Raw genomic sequence first — 20,000 nt, 5'->3', positions numbered from 1 at the left:
AATCTGAAAGCATTCATTATCAAAAAGGCTGCACATGATTAAGCCACTCCATTCCATACTATGTATTTTATGGATCTACATCTATTTCTTGAGAGAGAGAGAGAGAGAGAGAGAGAGAGAGAGAGAGAGAGAGAGACTGTGTATGTGTGAGCGAGAGAGACTGAGAGAGAGAGAGAGAGAGAGAGTGTGTGTGTGTGTGTGTGTGTGTGTGTGTGTGTGTGACTGACGTATTATTGTAAAGCGCTTTGAGATGATTGAAAACTCATTATAAATGTACTGATTTTTATTATCAATATCATTAATGTCATCATTATGATTACTATCATTATTTGAGAGTAAATCGATGGGCAGTATTTTTTTCACATTGAATTATGAAAAAGAACGGTAACAACAAACGAACTACACCAAAAAGCATCCCATTGCAATTTTGTCAAAATCTGATCCGGTAATCAGCTCTTTGAATTAAAAACAAAAACAATATCGCATTGTCGTAAAAAAAAAATAAAAATAAAAAAAAAGAAGAGAAAGTGACCAGTTCTTTACGTCAATGAATGAGTTTAAAAAAAGAAAAGAAAAAAAAACAAACAAACCAACAACAAAAAACTGACTGACACCGAAAAAACAACAACAACAACAACAACAAAAAAAAACAACCCCACCCAAAACCAACCCAGCAAACAAGTGTTTCCTGTCCTGCACTATACGTTCCCCCACTGCTCGCTCTTCCCACGTGACAGAAGCACGTTCTCGGGACGAGATTGTAGCGATGGCAGTCGTGGCTCATTTCCAGAGGGCGATTGACTTATTAATGCTTGACTGATTTATCGCCTTGAAGTGAACAGGCCAAGTTCAGTTTTAGGGGCGCGGGTTATTGCAGCACAGTGGGAGAAACAAGACGTGTGTCTCATCTTTCACTCACTGGCCCAAGGAGTGGGGAGATTGGCTGGAATAGCTGGGAATGAAGGCCGTGACCCGGGACATCTTGGTCGTATAACCATGACGTGCTTCTTTTATTTCTTTCTTTTTTTTTTCTCCCGAAGTGAGCGCGGATGCTAATCAGCACGACAAACGGCTATGTCAAGGTTGTGTCCTGCTCTGGCTGCCTCCAGCTGACGATGTTCATGGGCAGAACATCCGAAAAGTCAAGGGATTTGACCCTGAGGGGTTGTTGGACTGATGATTTTTCTCACTTTATTTTTTCACAAAATATACATGCATACATATACATACATACATAGAGACAGACGGACGGACGGACATATTTGTAAAACGGCATTGAATTCGATGACTGACAAAACTTTGGTCAACCAACATTTTTAAACAATCCACTGCCCTTCTGGTTTCATATGATCGATTCCCATGCCACCTTTTAGATAAGTAAATGATCATGTATATAAACACATGTGGAACTTACTCCGACTTTAAGTTTGATATAACTGTCATTGTGGTAGTATAAGGTAAGAATGAAGTAAGAGTGAAGATGTTTTATGGCAGAGCAGTAACTAGCCTTATTTCAATTTGTCCAATCTCAGACACCTGGTCACGGAAGCCGGCCAGCTTACCAGCAGGTCATGATCATGAACCTGCTTGTTAAAGATGGGTCAGTTCACATACCATCTGAAACAGTTATCTGAATTTCATCCCTGTCCTCGTTTCTCCGTTTTTGAACCTGCTTGTTCAAGATGGGTTCATATACCATCTGAAACAGTTATCTGAATTTCATCCCTGTCCTCGTTCCTCCGTTTTTTAACCTGTTTGTTCAAGATGGGTTCATATACCATCTGAAACAGTTATCTGAATTTCATCCCTGTCCTCGTTTCTCCGTTTTTCCCACCGCCCTTCTGTCTCCTCTGTTGTGTGTGTGTATTTCTGTTATCTGACTGTTGTCCCGTCGTTGTGCGATCCCCCTTCATTGCTAAGGGCACATGGAGAGGAAAGGGTCTGAAGGTACGGCAGTGTAGAGGAGAGGGATCTCTGTGAAAATAAACAACTGTCTGTTGGCCCAAATATCAGTGCCAGAGGCAGCAGCCAAGGCCGTTTTCTTTCACACTTTATGGCTAACAGTAACTCTCGCGCCGCTTGTAGCAGGGCTCCAGGTCGGTCCTCGATTCTTGTTTAACGGAGTCCCCTTTCCACCCTTCTCTCCTTCGCCTTCCCCAACCTTCTTTTGATGTTAGAGTGCATGAGTAAAGAACTGTTTCTCTTTACTCTTCTTATCAAAGGCTGTCGCTTGTCGTTATAACATTCCTGGTGTTGATGAAGTCTCCTGATAGGTCCGCTTTTACAGTTCCTTGTAAGTTGTCTCCGTCACAGCTAAACACATTCATTTCAAAGTTACAACCTCAGCAGCCTTTTTGGCTTTCTTGGGACCGAGCATGGTCACGTCCGCTGGCGTTTGCCCTTTATGGTTATGGACAAGGACTAGCGCTGGTTATGGACCTTTGTTGGGCGGGAGGCATTCAGACTGAAGGGATGAGTAGTGTAGTGCGAGCGTCAACAATCATTCACAATGGGCAGTTAAAACAGAGTTTAATTATTAATACAACAATGTTCAGTTGCAAAAGAAGCCACATCGTTCTTGCCGGTTTGTTGAAGAACAACAAAATAACAACAACAACAACAAATACTTTATCTAGCAAAACCACCCCCAACTTCCTCTCACCAGGACTGTATTTCTGGCAGGCCTTTTTATTTTTACACATGAAATACTACCTGTGTTAACGTTGAAACGTATAAACATAAATTGTATCCTGTTCCACTGTTTTCAAGAAGATTGATCGCTGTTTTCTCCAAGCATCGGAGTGTCGTCTGCTCGTTCTCCTGTCTTCCAGTTTGTCAAAGGCGGTTGAGAGAGGAAGGCTGGAAGAGCTTGAAGGGCTGAAGGGGAAGGAGCCTTTCAAAAGTGACCAAACTGTCTGCTGGCCCATACATCAGTGCCAGAGGCTGCAGCCAAGGCCGTAGTCTGACACACTTTATGGCTTACCCTCGCGCCGCTTGTAGGGGGTCGTTGCTCGAATCTTGTATAGTGACAATCCCCTTTCCTTCCTTCTTCCCCTCCCCGTCTTTCAAAGCTTTCTTTTGATGTCAGGTTACATGTGTAAATTACTTCGTTCCCTTAATCTACTTATCAAAGGCTGGCGCTTGTCGTTAGAACGCTCCTTGTGCTGATGAAGTCTCTTGATAGGTTCGCTGTTACGGCTCCTTGCGAGTTGTCTCCGTCACAGCCCAAACACGTTCATTTCAAAGTTACGATCTCGCCGCCATTTTCGGCTTTCAGGGGACCGGAATATGGTCGCCTTCAATGGTGTTTGCCTTGGTGGTTATGGCCCACGATCGGCGGTCGATGGAGGCTTTTGTCAGGAGGGAAGCGTCCTTCCCGAATGGGTCTGTAACACCAGTGACAACAATCAGAACCCCCACAATAGTGGGAGAAAATTTTAAACAACGACCTAACGCATGGTTCATTTCAGTCACGCGAAAAGTCACGTTCTTGCTCAGTTTAGACCAGAATGCAAATGTGCAATCGTTTGAAGCCTGTCATCAGCATAAGGTCACCTCGTGGATGCTCCCTCAGTCTCTTTCTGTGTGTCTGTCTCTCTGTATGTCTGTCTGACTCTCTCTATCGGTCTTTCTCGTGTTCATAGAGCAGGGAAGAAGAGGCGGTGGTTAATACAGCATTGACTTTTTTTTAATGTGGGGAAAACCCACATATTTTGTTAAACGAAAATTTTAACAAATCAGAAAAAAATAAGAATGTGTCAAATGGCCGCCTATCGCTTTTTTCTGATCCAGCCTTAGACCATCGTGGATAAGGTTTTGATAAATGTCAGATGTCACAGAGAGTGATGGGAGTGGTTTTAGTTTGCTGCTAAGAGTTAATGTACTTGTGGTGTGCTGTGTGAATGCGCGCGCATTATTATCGTTCTTAATAAAAGTAAGAAGAAGAAGAAAAATGATAACGATAATGATGATAATATCATCACCATCATCATCATCATCTTCTTCTTCTTCTCCTCCATTATTAGTGGTGATGTTTTCGGCATGTTGTTTTTTCTTTATTTCGTGTAGACAGCACCATTAACTATATCTAATTTGTGTTTCTTACAATGCGTCCTAACTTTGCCAACTTCATACAAGAGAATATAAGTAGGGGAGGGAGGGAGGGAGAGAGCGAGCAAGCGAGAGAGAGAGAGGGGGGGGGGGTTGTGTGGATGCACGCGTTAGTTTATCAAGAAATAAAACTGACGAAAGATTAGACCTGTTGTAAGTGATCTGCTGTGCGTGTATGTCCCGTTTACTTTCTCCCCGGCGCCTGCTGCCGTGTGCTGGTTCTGGTCTTTGGAGCAGAGTACATCACTTTCCACGGACTGTTTCTGCCGCCACTGATAACAGTATCTTCCCACTGCGATCCTCAGAGGCTGGGCCATAGTACCAGTACCACCAAGGCGCTTTTAAAAGTCTGACGTCCTTATATTGTCCATATATCCAGTGAAACCAGACTCTCAAGTTGTGTCGCCTAAGGATTTGACAAATTACGAACTGCCCAATTTGCGTTCACCAAATAATCGCCCTTTGTTGGGATTGCTGCTCTGAGCTTTTTCAAACTGGAGCGAATGGGTCTCCGGGGACCAAGAACAGACTGCCTGCAGTTGCACAAGCAGGGGGCCACGCGCCGGGCGCCCAGACTGGTGATGACCTATGTTACCAGCGCGGAGGCCAGGGATCCCAGGGAACTGTCAGCCGTGGATCATCAGTCTTGTTCAACAGCCTTGCTGGCCCAGGAATATGGTTTATTGTCCTTTGGGGACCCGGGCCACGCTGCTTCATAGAGCTGGGGCCGATTGCGTGGGCCCGCCGTGAGCTTTGATCGTTTTTGACAAAGATTAGTGACGACAAGGCCACTGTCATCTACTTTTTGATCAATGATTCCCCAAACAGGAAAAAAAGAAACAAATCAAATTCAACCCTGATCCATTATTCATCGGCAAAAGCCTCTTCCCTAAAAGGGTTCCACGCAAACAAAAGAGAAAACGCAATTCCAGTGAAAAGAAAGGAAGGAAGGAAGAAGAAGAAGAAAAAAATGTTGAGTCGGTGCCAGCTGATTGCCTGGTTTAGCTGACGTGTTTGTGGCTGGCCCCTCGATGCCACTTTATTTTGGCCACCGTGGACACTGGTGAGTCATAGGTCTGATTATGCAGCTACCCCCCTACCCCACCCCAGCCCTACACCCCTTCCACCACCCTTCCCTTCTCTTTACCTCTCTTATCTTGTTTGTCAAGTGATATGTTGTGACCTCCCGTGTAGTTTGCGTAACGCTAGGAGACACTGAGCTCTGACGTTGCGTGCTGGCGGAAATCATGCATATCGTGAATTATTGATTCTGCTGCGCTGTTGAAACAACCACTGGTTGGGATCAGATAGATGACGGAGAATATTCACATGGATTTTCTGTTTGAGTAGACGGACTCTATTTGTCCACGTTAATGCTTGATTAAAACGAAAATATCACATATTTATGAAGCAAACGATCGCTGTACTCCCCTCTCTCTCTCATGTGTGTGTGTGTGTGTGTGTGTGTGTGTGTGTGTGTGTGTGTGTGTGTGTGTGTGTGTGTGTGTGTGTGTGTGTGCGCGCGCGCGCGCGTGTGTGTCTATGAACATTTTCACACGAACCGCACGTGTGCTGAGTTTCTCCCACTCCACCATCCCACCCAGCAGAGAAAGAAGAAGAGAGAGAAAGGGGGTGCTGTGGAAGTAGGGAGAAAAAAACAACAACAACAACCCCCCAGGTAGTCACTTTAAATGATATTTTATCCGCCTCTCTTCTTTATTCCTCTGTTCTCTTCAAATTTACAGCCTTAATGCAAAAGGGAGAGAAATAGAGAAAAACGGAAAGAGAGGAGAGAGATAAAGAAAGAGACAAAGAGACAGAGAGAGATACAGAGGGTAAAGGAGGATGGAGGGGGTGTATTATGTGTTCAGTAACCCAAACCACACACGCACGTACACACAGAGACTAACACACACACACACACACACACACACACACACACACACACACACACACGCAAGCAGAACACAGAGAGGGAAGAGTGTGATGACTTGCTGAAACTATAGTCCGCTCCCATTGTCAGAGACCGGAAGTAAGAGGACCACTCATCACTTCCTGTCTTTTTTCAGCCAAAGGACCACCCGACCAGACCTCACCGACGCCATTCACCTCAACACGATGATCGATGGTAAACGAACACTGATAGGATTGAACACATAAAGCTCAATGTTCGAATGTCAACTTCAAGAACGGAAGAAAGAGTATTCGCACTGTTTCTTTGAAGAAGAAAAATTCAAAAGAGTTTTTCGATTATTCAAAGTATACTATTGTGATGTGGATGATGGAAGGTTTTGGTTTTCTTTCAGGAAATAAACGTTTCTATTCTTTTGGAGAAGGCTCTTGTGCCATTTTCGTAGTCGGATGAAATGCCACTGACAAAATAGCTTCTAAAATTGATTGTTTTTCAACCAACACAACTGTATTTCGAGCATATGAAACTTTTTTCTGTGAAATATTAACCGGGATATATCCATTTGCACCACCACACACACACACACACACACACACACACAGAGACATACACACACACACACACACACACACACACACACACACACACAGAGACATACACACACACACACACACACACACACACACACACACACAGAGACATATATATATATGTCTCTCTCTCTCTCTCTCTGTGTGTGTGTGTGTGTGTGTGTGTGTGTGTGTGTTGAAATTATACAAACGTATCGAATACATGCGTTGTGAGTTACAGAACCAATGATTAAAATCGATTGATGAAACCGCTATTTTTTAGCTAAAATGATGTAGTATTTGCTTTAATATATTTCCACGCATTTCTGATATGGGATATTGGTGTCACTTGGTGTTTCACTTTTCTTTGTTTGTTTTTTATTCTTTTCGCTGGCTTACAGGCTCAAAGCACTGAACTCTGCTCAAGATTGACCCTTTTGACTGAATTCTAGTTATAATTGAAAGCGAATCGGAACCTGCAAATGAACCATCTGAAACAGACGTGAACTCGGAAAGCCGATGAAATCCAGATTCTACTGGTATTCCTTTTATTCCATAGGGTAGTACTATTGTGTCAAACTCTCGTGAAAGGTTTTAATCAAGAATACCAGACAATTGATCCGCTTTCTTCTTTGAACAGCTGCATTTAACCCACTGTCGGATTTCGTGCATAGCATAAAGTGCCCTTAAACCGAGGTTTCAGGCGTGCACAGTTAATTACAAATATTCTATTGTTCCACAAGAGTTTAGTGTTTCTTGATAAATTCGCCAAAAACTGTTGGCAAGTTTGGACACAGAGCTGGACGCATGAACGCGCAAGGAACAATTTAACACAATGGATTTGTAATGAGCCATCTACAATATTTCTTTAATTGAAAACGAGCAAGGTCAATGCCAGCAAATAGGAGACGGGCCCAAGCCCACAGGGGAACGAAAGGAAATGGAAGAGGACATGGACGTCATTCCCTAACACCACACAAAGCAGCCCCGAGTCCCGGGACCAGCGCCAGACCTGAGCGGGGCCACGTGAGGCTGTTGCCAGGATCGGGGGGGCAAGTCGGGGGGGACGGTGCAGGGTGTGACTGGGGGTTGGGAGTGGTGGTGGTGGTGGTGGTGAGGGCGGGGTGACTGATTCGGAACGGCTGCCGCTGAGTGAGGCCAGCTAACGGTGTCCGATCGCCTTTGATGTCACACCCCACTCGCCCCCTCTTTCAGTCCAAACCCCTCGCCACCTCCCGGACGCTTCTCTCCCACCCATCCCCCTCAGACAGAAAGGGATGTGAAATGGAGACATGGTGTAACACTGGAGGGATGGATTGGGGGGGCGGGGGGGGAGAGGGAGGACTGGAGGCTGGTGGCGAGGTTCGGGAGGGGTGGGGGGTGGGGTGTTCGAATGATCGGGGAATGGCTGTGGTCGGCTGTGGTAGCGCGATGCAAATTGTACGGCTGGAGGTTTGCACGTTCCGGTCTTTACATCCTGACCCCCCCTCCCACCCCCCTTCCCTCGTCATTTGCTGTGCGAATCACTGATCATCTTTGTGGAAGCAGTTATGGAGAATGGAAGACAGGGTGTGAATATTTGTACCGGTTCATTTATTTTCTCTATCAGGGATCAAGACTGTAAAACACTAATGATCTCTCTCTCTCAATTGTATAGACGCATTTAAAATGTTTAAGTATGAATAAGTAAATCAGACCAACGTAATCATAACACGTAGTTTTAGAGGCTACTGACTAAAAATATTCAAGTTTTTTGTTACTTTGAAATAACGTTGTTGTTTTTTTGCGAAACCGTTCACAGCAAAATCGAAATGATACAGTATGCATCCGGAAAAGTGCTTTAAACAAAATCATTTAATTAGCGCTATATCATCATCATCGCCATTATTATTAGTAGTAGTATCATCATCATCAAAAACAATAACAAAACACTCCACTGGCAAATACTGCTGTAGAAAGGGCAGCTAGTCACTGTCCCAGCGTTTACTATCAGACTTTATATGCTGCCCAGGTCTCACAGCAGACAGCTGCCTAGCCAACATCTCAAGAATTGTAGAGGAAGTTTTTTTTTCTGTGAGAAAAATGCCGGCAGAGTGGGCCAGGAATACTGAAACGAAAAAGACGGCAGAATGCAACATAACCAAAAAAGAAGGCTCAAACAAAGATAGTGACAGAACAGAGGACAGATTTTTGGATATTTGTGTACCTGTTGTTTTCTAACCCCCCTCCATTTTTTTCAATGTGTGTGTGTGTGTGTGTGTGTGTGTGTGTGTGTGTGTGTGTGTTCTTTTGTTTTTCTCTCTTATTGTTTCATTTGCAAATGTATTTAGGATAAATACCGATTACCTCTCCGCTCACACACACACACACACACACACACACACACACACACACAAATGAACAAACAAAAACTCCGGTAATCTTAAAGACTGTTTCATTATGTTGTGATTCATTATCTCACTCCTGACGGAAAACATGTCTGTAAATACACAAAACTACATATTTATCTTCCAGTCTGCTGTACGGAAGAGGGTGACAGGGTAGGCAGAGCGTCCATGTCATCTGCATTTCAACATTGCATTGTGATTTTAGTGACTGTCACACCAATGAATCATTTGGCCACATGTCTTTGCGTCCAGCTGTCTATGCAGCAGCTTCACTCGCGCACGAGAGAAAGTGAAGGTGAAAATGCAGGTGTCAGTAAAATGTGAATTACATCCACGATGTTTTTTTTTTTTTGTTTTTTCATCACTCCCTCCCCCTCTTTAAATTTTATTTCATTTAAATTTTTTTTAAACATCTGGTGAACCACCTAGAACTATGCAAACGGTCAGATAGTTGACTGAGGAAAAACAGTGTGTTGGAGTTCTATAGACCTCGTGTCCATGAAGAGCACTCAGAGAACTAGCTTGTTTCATGAACGGATCTTTCACCACGACCTGGGTTGTCAGAAAGAGCATCAGATGAAAAATGACCAGTGGCTGGTACCGAAGACCGTTCCTTCTCCGCTGTTATCTTTGATTGAGGGGTGTCTTCATGTTAGTGCCATTACGGTGCCTCCTTCCAGTACAGTGCCAGCAACCTGTGACCGACAGAAAGGGGCACCACCCCATACAACACTGATCACCTTTAAAGTAGCAGTGATTGACGACTTTCACGTGCTCTTCCACCCTCTCAGACTCTCTTCAAATCCCCTTCTTTGCCAGTCCAACAGTACAGTGTGAAAGTAGACGGGAAGACCATACGATGGTTGAAGATGTTTGTTTTTCTGTTTCTAATTTGCTAGTTTTCGTCAACGACCCCCGCCGCGCCCTTCCCCATGCCCCGTCCCTATTGTCGACATCTATCATCGTGCACATATCAGCGGGACTGCTCTCGCTCTGTGGATGCCAGGGAGATAGTAAATACACCTGCCAGCTCCAAGCACAGCCCACCTATTATCGTTCCTCTCCTCAGCAACATGTGTTTCATCTTCCCAAAACAACTCGTCTGCGAATGTTTAATTCGCGCGTGCGCCTGCGCATGCGCCGGGCACCTGCGCAGACACCACTTCATGTCCGAAACGGTTTGCAAACGAGTGCAGCCAACTGTGAGGGGAAGCTCATAAATCACGGGACACGGGGAGGGAAAAACTATTGAAGATGTCATCCTGCCTGTTATCCCGCTTTCACATCTTCAGACAGGCCCAGATCTGGTTACCTTGCCAAGGTACGCGCGCGCTTACGTGTCTCCCAGCGCGCGTGTTTTCACCGATCTGCACGTGCACTTTGGGACGGGGCTCCTACATAGCGGCACCGAGGCTGAATAAACAAAGTGTCAGACACTGCCCATGTGGTGCTGATTTAGCCCCGTCCCCGCGCCGAGCAGCCACGGCAAGAAGATAGCAGTTTAGTTTTTGTCTTTGTTCCTTCATCTTTCAAGAGATCGCTATCTCGCCCCGGCCCTGCCATCGCTCCACCGGAGTTACCCCCTTTCACAGCGGGTAGCCTCCCTTCGCGGCGGGAGGGAGATCGTCTTTCACGCCTAATTAACGCGAGGGAAAGGTTTAGGGGGGAAGCTGGAGTTGAAATACACTCGGTATTAACCTTGGGGTAATTGGCATAAACATGACGAATACGGCTATTAGCCCGATGCTTGTATTTGCATTTGGGGCCCACAAAGAGTGGAAGTGACTTTTTCGAGTGGCGTCTGTATCTGGATTTGATCACTGCCGAGCAAATGAGTCACAGTCGTAAGAAAAACAAGGGGTTGCCTGAATAAATATTTCTTTTATCCAAAAATATGCACACAGAATCTTCCATTGTTGTTGGTGGCGGTGCCAAATCAGCTGTGTGTGCTGGATAAGTGCTTATAAGATTTACTTCTTGGCTGTCTTATCTTTATTTTTACGTGATCAGTTATTTCAGATGGTCTCTTCTTCTTCTTCTTCTTCTTCTTTCTTCTTCTTCTTTCTTCTTCTTCTTCGTCTGCTACAGCTGCTGTTGCTGTTGCTGACGCCACTTTTGCTTATATTGGTACTGTTGCTGCTGTGTTGACTAAACTAGTGGGGTTTTTTTTTCCAGCCTTTGGCTGGCGTTTGCGTCAGGCTACGAAAACTAATGAGTAGATTTGATTGTCTTCTTGCAAGTATATTTGTTAGCTTTGCTGATCTTCATCATTCACGAGAGTGTCATAGTCTGAAAGTGCGAATTGTGTTTCATTATTGTTTCAGTCAGTAACTGATGATTATGATTATTTCACTTTCGACGATCTGTTATTCCATCCTGGATTTGTCAAGCTGTATTATTATTATTATTACGATTATCATCATCATTATCATTATATTATTATTATTGTTTGTTTTTGTTGTTGTTTCTTGTTGTTATTAGTATCATATTTTCATCCATGTGGAGAAGGTTCGATGGATACCCTGGCTTGTTTACTTTCATCTGAGGTCGGTTTCAGAGAGGGTAGTGTGTGAAGAATGCTCTATGTATGTTTTGGAACTGGTTGATTATTCATGTCTGAACTTCTGTCGTGCCATACCCTCCCCACCACCCTCCCACCCCCCAAAAAAACAACCACCCAAAGACCAACACACACACACACACACACACACACACACACACACACACACACACACACACACACAAGTGGTAATCTTTACAATATCTGACCCAAAAGTGCCAATATATTTCTACTGTGGGGAAGATATAATACAAACAGCAGAAGAATATAAATATTTAGGAGTTATATTCCACAAAAGTGGAAGTCTGATAAGAGCACAGGAACACCTAACTAAACAAGCAAACAAAGCATGACAATAAAATCTATTCTATTCTATTCTATTCACACACACACACACACACAACAAACTTATGACGGGCGCAATAGCCGAGTGGTTTAAGCGTTGGACTTTCAGTCTGAGGGTCCCGGGTTCGAATCTCTGTAACGGCGCATGGTGGGTAAAGGGTGGAGATTTTTTCGATCTCCCAGGTCAACATATGTGCAGACCTGCTAGTAGTGCCTGAGCCCCCTCCGTGTGTATAAGCACGCAGAAGATCAAATACGCACGTTAAAGACCCTGTAACTCATGTCAATGTTGGGTGGATTATGGAGACACGAAAATACCCAGCATTCATGAACCACGACAGAGTCATCGGCAAATCGATGTTGGTCGTGTAACAGAAAGAAACTTCTGCTTTGGGGGAAAATACGAAACCAGAACTGTGTTTCTGTTCATTTCTGAACCACCGAGTTCCTTCCGTACCAGCCCTCGCTTCCTTCACGTCTTGGGATGCTGTTAGCATTGTGGATAGAAATGAAGAGTTCTGATCAAGAAGTACACCCGTATCCCGTACAGTATATGAGCTAGTGTGGGTGGCTGGTGTGTGGGTGGCTAATGAGGTAGATGGAGGTGTGTGAGTGGTTGGTGAGGTAGACGGAGGCGTGCGGTAGTTTGTACAAAAATGGAAATGAAGATCGGGATAGATATAGGCAAAGGGATTTATTTTAGAAAGTAGTGCGGGTAAGAGGTTCTGTCTTGGAGAAATGGACACGCTAATTTCGCCTTCTTTTCTTCTTATGTCTCTGACTCCCCTCCTTCCCATCCTTCTTCTTCTTCCTACTACTACTACTACTACTACTACTACTACTACTACTACATTCTTCTTCTTCTTATCATTATTATTGTCGGCCAAATAGGTAAGGAGGTACAGTAAACTGGGGGAGTAGGGCATAGATGTAAAATAAACCTGAACGTACGTAAACGACTATGTCGGGAAAAATGCAAAACAACACTAATACCATTTCTAGCTTTTTGTTTTTACAAAGGGAAGTACAACACAACATACACACGATACTCCGCGTTTCCACATGACGCTTTTTCCCCTTCCTCCGATGCAGGAAACCCAGAGAAAGTAAACAGATAACAGCCACAAAGAAACAAGTCAGAAAAGGCAAAAGGTGTCGGGGAGGGCAGGGGAGGGGGGGATATTTTTTTTGTTTGTATGGCTCTCTCTCTCTCTCTCTGTGTGTGTGTAAGCAGAACTCGAGACTCGTTTCGAAGGCAATCACTTCGTTGTAACGTGTTTGCCTTTACGTTTTTTGTTTTTGTTTTTTGTTGTTGTTGTGTTGTTGTTTTTGTGGCGTTTTTTTTCTCATCATCGGTAGACAATGGGGAAAACAGTCTCCAGTTTCATAAACGAGCGAAATGTTGGTTTGAACCCTTGTATTTTCCTTCACCAAGTGCAAAATATCTCGCTTCACAAACAGCGTATCATGAACAAGCCATGCAAAAAGTCTTGCTTTCATGCCAATAAATCTAAGCTGGTTAGAAACAACCAATGAAAGTTAGCCATTAAATTTTGTATTCAAAGGCAGCAAGGTTTTTTTGTTTGGTTTTTCAATCTGAAACGAAATTTCAACGACTTTGATAAAAATATGCGTTTTACTAAAAAAATTAGACAAATGCATATGGAAGTTAAAAATTAATTACATCATTATGAAACTGATGCACGAGGGAGGCCATGCTGGATAAAACGTATGGTCTGAAAGTGGATATTGAACCACAAAAATAAAGCTAAGTCTTTTAATGGGGCATATTTTAGACACACACACACACACACACACACACACACACACACACACACACACACACACACACACACACACACACACACACACACACACACACACACACACACACAGAGGAGTAAGGAAAAAAATAATCATCCACCACACAATGAAAGTCACGCACGCAGTCTCACACCCCCTCACGCGGGACACACACATCCTCGCGCGCGCGCGCGCCCACACACACACACACACACACACACACACACACACACCACAGCGGGAGCTCCCTTTGACAAGTCTTTTGATGATTCCTCTGATCTAAGAGGGGGGCTCTATTTTCCCGTTTGAATGGAGGGGTTGCCGAGGGCAGAGCAGAGCAGTCGCCGCTTCAGTGCTCCCTGCATACAGAGCTCATCACTCACCACGACGCGGCTTAGCTCCCATCACATCAAAGACATCCAGGCTGGACAACACGACGTCAATAATCTTTACGTCATCAATACAGTGGCGTCACCCTGCCCGTTGGATGCTGTTGTAAATATCCAACTTGCTGTTGGTGATGTCTTAAACTTCAAGGGCTTCGTCAGTGCGCTCATTTTCCAGACTCGCAGTCGGGACGAATTGGATTGGAAAGTATGAATGGAAGAGCAGGATCCAATCAAAATATGCGGATTTCTTTTCTTTTTTTTCTTTGAAATCTGTGAAATATACGTAGTTACCCCGATGCTGGATCCATTGCCGTGTGCCCAACTGTAAAATAATATTATATGTCGGGAAATGCAGCAAATCCATCGACTCTACAAGAAAAATATGGAAGTTTTACTTGTCAAAACAAAACAAAAACCATCCTGAAAAAAAAAAAAATGACACTATGAAAAATACACTCCATCTCTTTCTGATGACACACACACACACACACACACACACACACACACACACACACATGCGCCCGCGCGCGCGCGCACACACACACAGATCTTTCAAATTTCACTTTGATTTTTTTCTCATGCATGAGACTTGCTGCAACACGAGTGCCTCGTTTCATCTCTTCTTGTTCTGGGGTTGGGGTTTGGGGGATGGGGTGTGTGAGTGGGATAGGGGTGTGTGAGTGGGGTAGGGTGGAGACAGGGGTGAAAGCTCCTTTTTCCTTGTTGTAGTGGTAATGAGAAGTGGTGCTAATAATTCCGAATAAGGTTGGGTTGTTTTTTTTAAACAACAAAAAACAGCAGCAACATGTTTTCATTTTAATACAAGTAAATTTCAGTACTAGAAGAGGTGCTAATAATCCGGAATAAGTTTTTTTTTTCAAACAACAAAAAACAACATGTTTTCCTTTCAGTACTAGTACATTTAGATCACAAGGACTAATTTGGACAGAGAACCAGACGTGGTTAAAACATTGATTTTTGCCCCGTGGTAAAATATCTGATGTTTTACTTTGGCATCTTTTAACTTTCTCTAAGCCGTCAGACGGGCCCTGTGGTTTGCTGGGCTGTATGATTTGATGGCATGGCAACGGAAGGGGTGAATCTGTTTTGTTTCTTAATCTTGATCACTTGGTCAACGGCCTGAACGTATTTTCATTAACTCTTGGAGTCGCCACAGACACTGCAGCAGCAGAGTAAATCTCTGTAGCTCTTTTAATCCTGATGACTGGCCATGCGTGACCCCGTGGAGTTCAGTATGTGGCGTGTCCATCACCCCCCCTCCCCCACCCCCACCCCTTCCTGTTCCCAAGGGACCATCAGCTCCCAGCCCTCCGTGACACGACCCTGACAGGTCCGTGACATGTGACCGAGTTTGCTGCTGCACAGTCTGGTGCTTTGGATGTTCACTGCTGTGTGGGGCTCCACCTCCATCTCTACCCACCCCCCCCCACACACACACACACACCCCACCCCACTCTATTCCCCCCCACCCCTCCCCACCCCCCACTTCAGCGCCGTCCCATCACTGTACCGCCAATGAATAAAACATACCTCTAAGTTGCAAACACGAGATGGTCCCGGCGGACCACTTCAAAGGAAGTGTCGATCTGCGGTCCTCGGGCACCGGCACCTCTGGAGAAGGAGGTCCGGAATGGATGCACCAGTTGATCGGGGCTGGTGTGCTGGGGGGGACGGCGCTGCCAGAGTGGTTCTGCTCCCTGCGGTGGGGAGGACAGCTTAGAGCCCGGTCCCTAGGCTCCCATCCAGGGCCGCCTGATTTAACATCGATAGTCTGTTGCGTTCTGCTCCGCCACCCTGCGGGGAGACTTAAAAAGATTGAATTCAACTCGCTGAGTCGGGTAATTAGAATTTTTGTTTTGTGCTGCAGACATGGATCACTAAAAAATGAAAATACAAAACAAGTTAACGAACAAAATCTTATGTTTGTGCTTCCATCGAGACGCGAAAATACATGGAAAATTAAGAATGCATCATTTAAGTATGCTATCGTTTGTTGAAAGTTGACTGACAGAACACAAAATAGTTCTAGTACCAAGTATTCCAGGGTCATAAAGAATATTTGGGAGGATACTGCTTTAAAAAAGTTACAAACATCTGTTGAAAATCTCACACAAACACAAGTGCTGCAGGAATTCAGACATCCGTGTCCGTGCATATGCAAATGCGTGCACACACTCACACATACGGTGCACACATACACAGCGCATGACACACATGCTGTCTTGGACTTAGGCTACACATTTCGTGGACACACACTACGCATTAAGTTACGAAGTTAATAACTAGGTCTCCAATTCATGGTTGCTGGCTGCACAATTATCTTTTAATCATTCAGTATTTATTTAAGAGACAGGGCATTGACTGCTTTTAGGAAGCAGCATACAGTGATCGTCTGCTGTTGTATGTATACCATGGAGACAAATCGTGAACGAGGGATGAATGAGGAATTGATACAATTGTTTTCTGCTTTTGCATATGTCGCCGAAATCGTGTTTGAGAGGACTGGTTTTTCAATTTGGTGATGACTGTCTGTCTGTCTTGCGTCTCTCCCTCTCTCTCTCTCTCTGTCTGTCTCTCTCAATCTCTCTGTCTGTCTCTCTCAATCTCTCTCTCTCTGTCTGTCTCTCCCTCTCTCTCTCTCTCTCTGTCTGTCTCTCTCAATCTCTCTGTCTCTGTCTCTCTGAGTTTCTTTCTCTTCTCTTGTATTGTGCTGTACGTATACATATACACAAGCGGACATCAGCACGCATATATGCACCCACACAAGCACAATACCTTCTTCCTTGCTCCCATCCACCCATCCACCACACTCACTCAAGCAGACACCATCCACACCCCACTTTACACACACATACACACACTGAGCCACACGTGCACAAACACTCTGGCATACTTTGGGGAATATGAAAGACTTTCACGTTTCTTCGCCCTGTCTGTTCACAGCCCCGCCCTGAAGAGATCGAGAAGCTCAATCGGCGGCGAGAGCAGAATCGGAGAGCGGCGCAAAAGTTCCGACGAAAGAAGAAGGAACGAGGGAAGCATTTGACAGAGGTGGGTAGAGGTTGTCATCATCGTCCCATTTGTCATCTCCCCTCCCCACGCAATCTGCATCACTTTTCTCGCCCTCCACCCCCTCTCTCCTCTTCTCTCTCCCCGTACGCACCCCCCCCCCCCCCGCGCCACACCCCGGCCTCCTCTCTCTCTCTCTCTCTCTCTCTCTCTCTCCATGGTTGCCCTTCTGCCTCACCTCCATAAAATGAGTCAGTTCAAGCCGCGAGTTGCTTCTCAGTTTCTGTGTCTGTCTGTCTATTTCACACACCCCTCCTGTCTTTCTGTCTTTCTCCCCCTCCCTTTGTTCGTTTTTACGTCCTCGTTCTCCACTTCTTCTTTGTTATTCTTTTGTCTGAGTTTCATACATTGTTGATTGATCCCTCAAAATATAGGTCTTAATTCTTACCAAAAGCAAATGGTGTAAGCATTAATTTAAGCAAAGGGCAAATGATAATAATGAGTTTATTTATATAGCGCTTCATCAAATGATTTTGCTCTGAGCGCTTTTAAATTACAATAGTTCAAAAATGAAAAAAATATATACATAATCCATTAAACTAATCAGGCCAATCCAACACAACAAACCAAAACAAAATACCGCATCAAGGCATTATTGTTGTTATTTATTCCTTTATCTGTTGTTGCTGTTTGCTGCTGCTTACCATAACTCTAATCAACCTCAGAAGCCACAACGAAGTTGTGAACACATGTTAGAAACATCCTCGTATCAGAAAGGGAAGACCATAACGCACAACACAGTTTCTTTGGCACAAACCTGGTTACACATTCCACGACACTGATTTCTACACATCACTGAACTCCCAAACAAATCCAAAAATCTGACAGATTATGTATGTATATACAGTGTTACATATTGTGAAGTCTTGTGCAGTGAATGTGCGTTTATGTGCGTGTAAATGTGTGCATATGCTAGTGGAGCAGTGGTGAAGCACCTGACTAGGAAATGAGTGTCCATAAGTTCGAGCCCGACTTAAGATACTGTGTGAGCATGTGTCACAGACAAATAAAGACATCAGGCTGACTTTATCTAATAAAAAAAAGAATGAATGAATGAAAAACAAACTTTATCTTTAGCAGTTCAAATCACATAATGTAACATAACCACTCATAACTGACCTGTCAAAACTGGACTGCACAAAACATTCCCATTCAAAAGCACTAAAATGTTGTGTGTGGTTTTTTTGTTTTTTTAAATCAGGGCTAGATGCATAATAAAAACTATACAAACATACAAATATGATGGCAAATCACCTGAAAGATACTTGATTCATTATCACAATCAGGAACATGTAAGAGATATGCTGTCTGATTTGTGCTGGGGGGGGGGGGGGGGGGGGTTAAAATGAAAGCAGATTTGAAATTTGTACACCATGAAAAGAACCAACTATGATTGCTTTTGAACACAATACTGTGCAATACCAAAAAAAAAAAAAAAAAATCAAATCAAAAACAACAAAGAAACAAACCAACAAAACAACAACAACAAAAGTAACTTTTCTTTGAACCATCGAAAGAAACAACCTGTCAATCATCCATATCAATTAAAACATTAGTCAACACACGAACTTTTAAAACGTTTGTGAACACATGTACTTATCAAATGGTGTATCATTGAATTAATCTACTTTTAACTGCTGCTTTTGTTTTTTTACTGTCATGATGTGTGTTTAGCTGTGATAAGTATGCACAGCAACACAAACTGATGGTTTAATTATGCTGGAAGCATGACCAGCGGTTGGTCGTTTCTTCTGACAGCTTGCTCAAAGACTGTTGGATAAGATGTCAAACAACACCAAAAGGGAAGAATAATTGTGGTCTGGTTTGTAAACCTCGTCCAACTCTCCTTTTTTTCTTCTTCGTTTTTATTTTCTTCTCTTTCTTCACTGACAAACCTGTCTTTAATTTTATCTCAAATTCGAAGAGAGAGAGAGAGAAACAGAGACAGAGACAGAGATGTATTTGGGCCGATCAGAAGGGTGTGTATGAACATGAAGACCATACAGGGACCTGGAGTGACAGTAATGGAGAAACGAAAGTGTCTCCCCCCGTCTTGTGAGGCGGGACTCGGGGTCTGCACGGCTCTTTTCCCGCTTCAGTCCTCTGTTGTCGCCACACGGAGGGTGACTGCAAATGGGCGAACGATAGCTGCATATACATAACGCATCATGAATGCTGTATCAAGAGGAGCATTCTCTTTCTCCACCCGAAACATTTCCCCATCTCTCCCCCTGTCCTCCAAACCTTTCCCCATCTCCCCCCCCCACACACACACACACATCCATGTCCCCCAACTCGCCCCCCTTTCCTCGCTCTCCACTCGCACCCCCTCCGCCCCCACACAGACACATTTCGTCTCTTTCTTTTTTAGTTTCCAGGGCCCGTAGGGAAGGGGCAGGGGGGTAGAAGGGGGATACGGTTGGAAGGGCTCGTTAGACGGGCGCCATGCGGTTCCAGCTGAATAGAGCATGGCCCGGCCCATGACTCAAATTGAGGAAACGGCTCTTGGAGGACTTGTGTGCTGCTGACTGAACTGATCGGGCTTTTAATTCCACATTAACGACGTTTGCTTGTGTGGTTATTGATAGCTCGGGGTTGCTTCGAAGGACAATCAAATGCGCGCGCGGGTGCGTGCGCGCGCGCACACACACACACACACACACACACACACACACACACACACACGCACACACACACACACACACACATACACGCACACACGCACACACACACATTGAATTGGACTGAACGATAAGCCTGATTAGAGGTTTGTCAATATATATGTTGCATTCAGCATCTATGCAGACATTTTCTAAAACAGAAGTTGGATATTGA

At 44.3% G+C, this 20,000-nt stretch overlaps 1 protein-coding gene across 1 annotated transcript in view; it reads left to right on the top strand.

Annotated features, from left to right (window-relative positions):
- LOC143281128 (cyclic AMP-dependent transcription factor ATF-3-like) overlaps positions 1-20,000 on the top strand; it is a 163,881-nt gene that overhangs the window by 96,485 nt on the left and 47,396 nt on the right. The window contains exon 2 of the mRNA XM_076586114.1: positions 17,040-17,147. Within this exon, the coding sequence (XP_076442229.1) occupies positions 17,040-17,147 (108 nt within the window). The remainder of the gene's footprint in view (positions 1-17,039; positions 17,148-20,000) is intronic.

This window comes from Babylonia areolata, chromosome 4 (assembly GCF_041734735.1).
Source record: "Babylonia areolata isolate BAREFJ2019XMU chromosome 4, ASM4173473v1, whole genome shotgun sequence".
NCBI classification, from domain to species: domain Eukaryota; kingdom Metazoa; phylum Mollusca; class Gastropoda; order Neogastropoda; family Buccinidae; genus Babylonia; species Babylonia areolata.
This window is presented reverse-complemented; position numbering and strand designations above follow the sequence as displayed.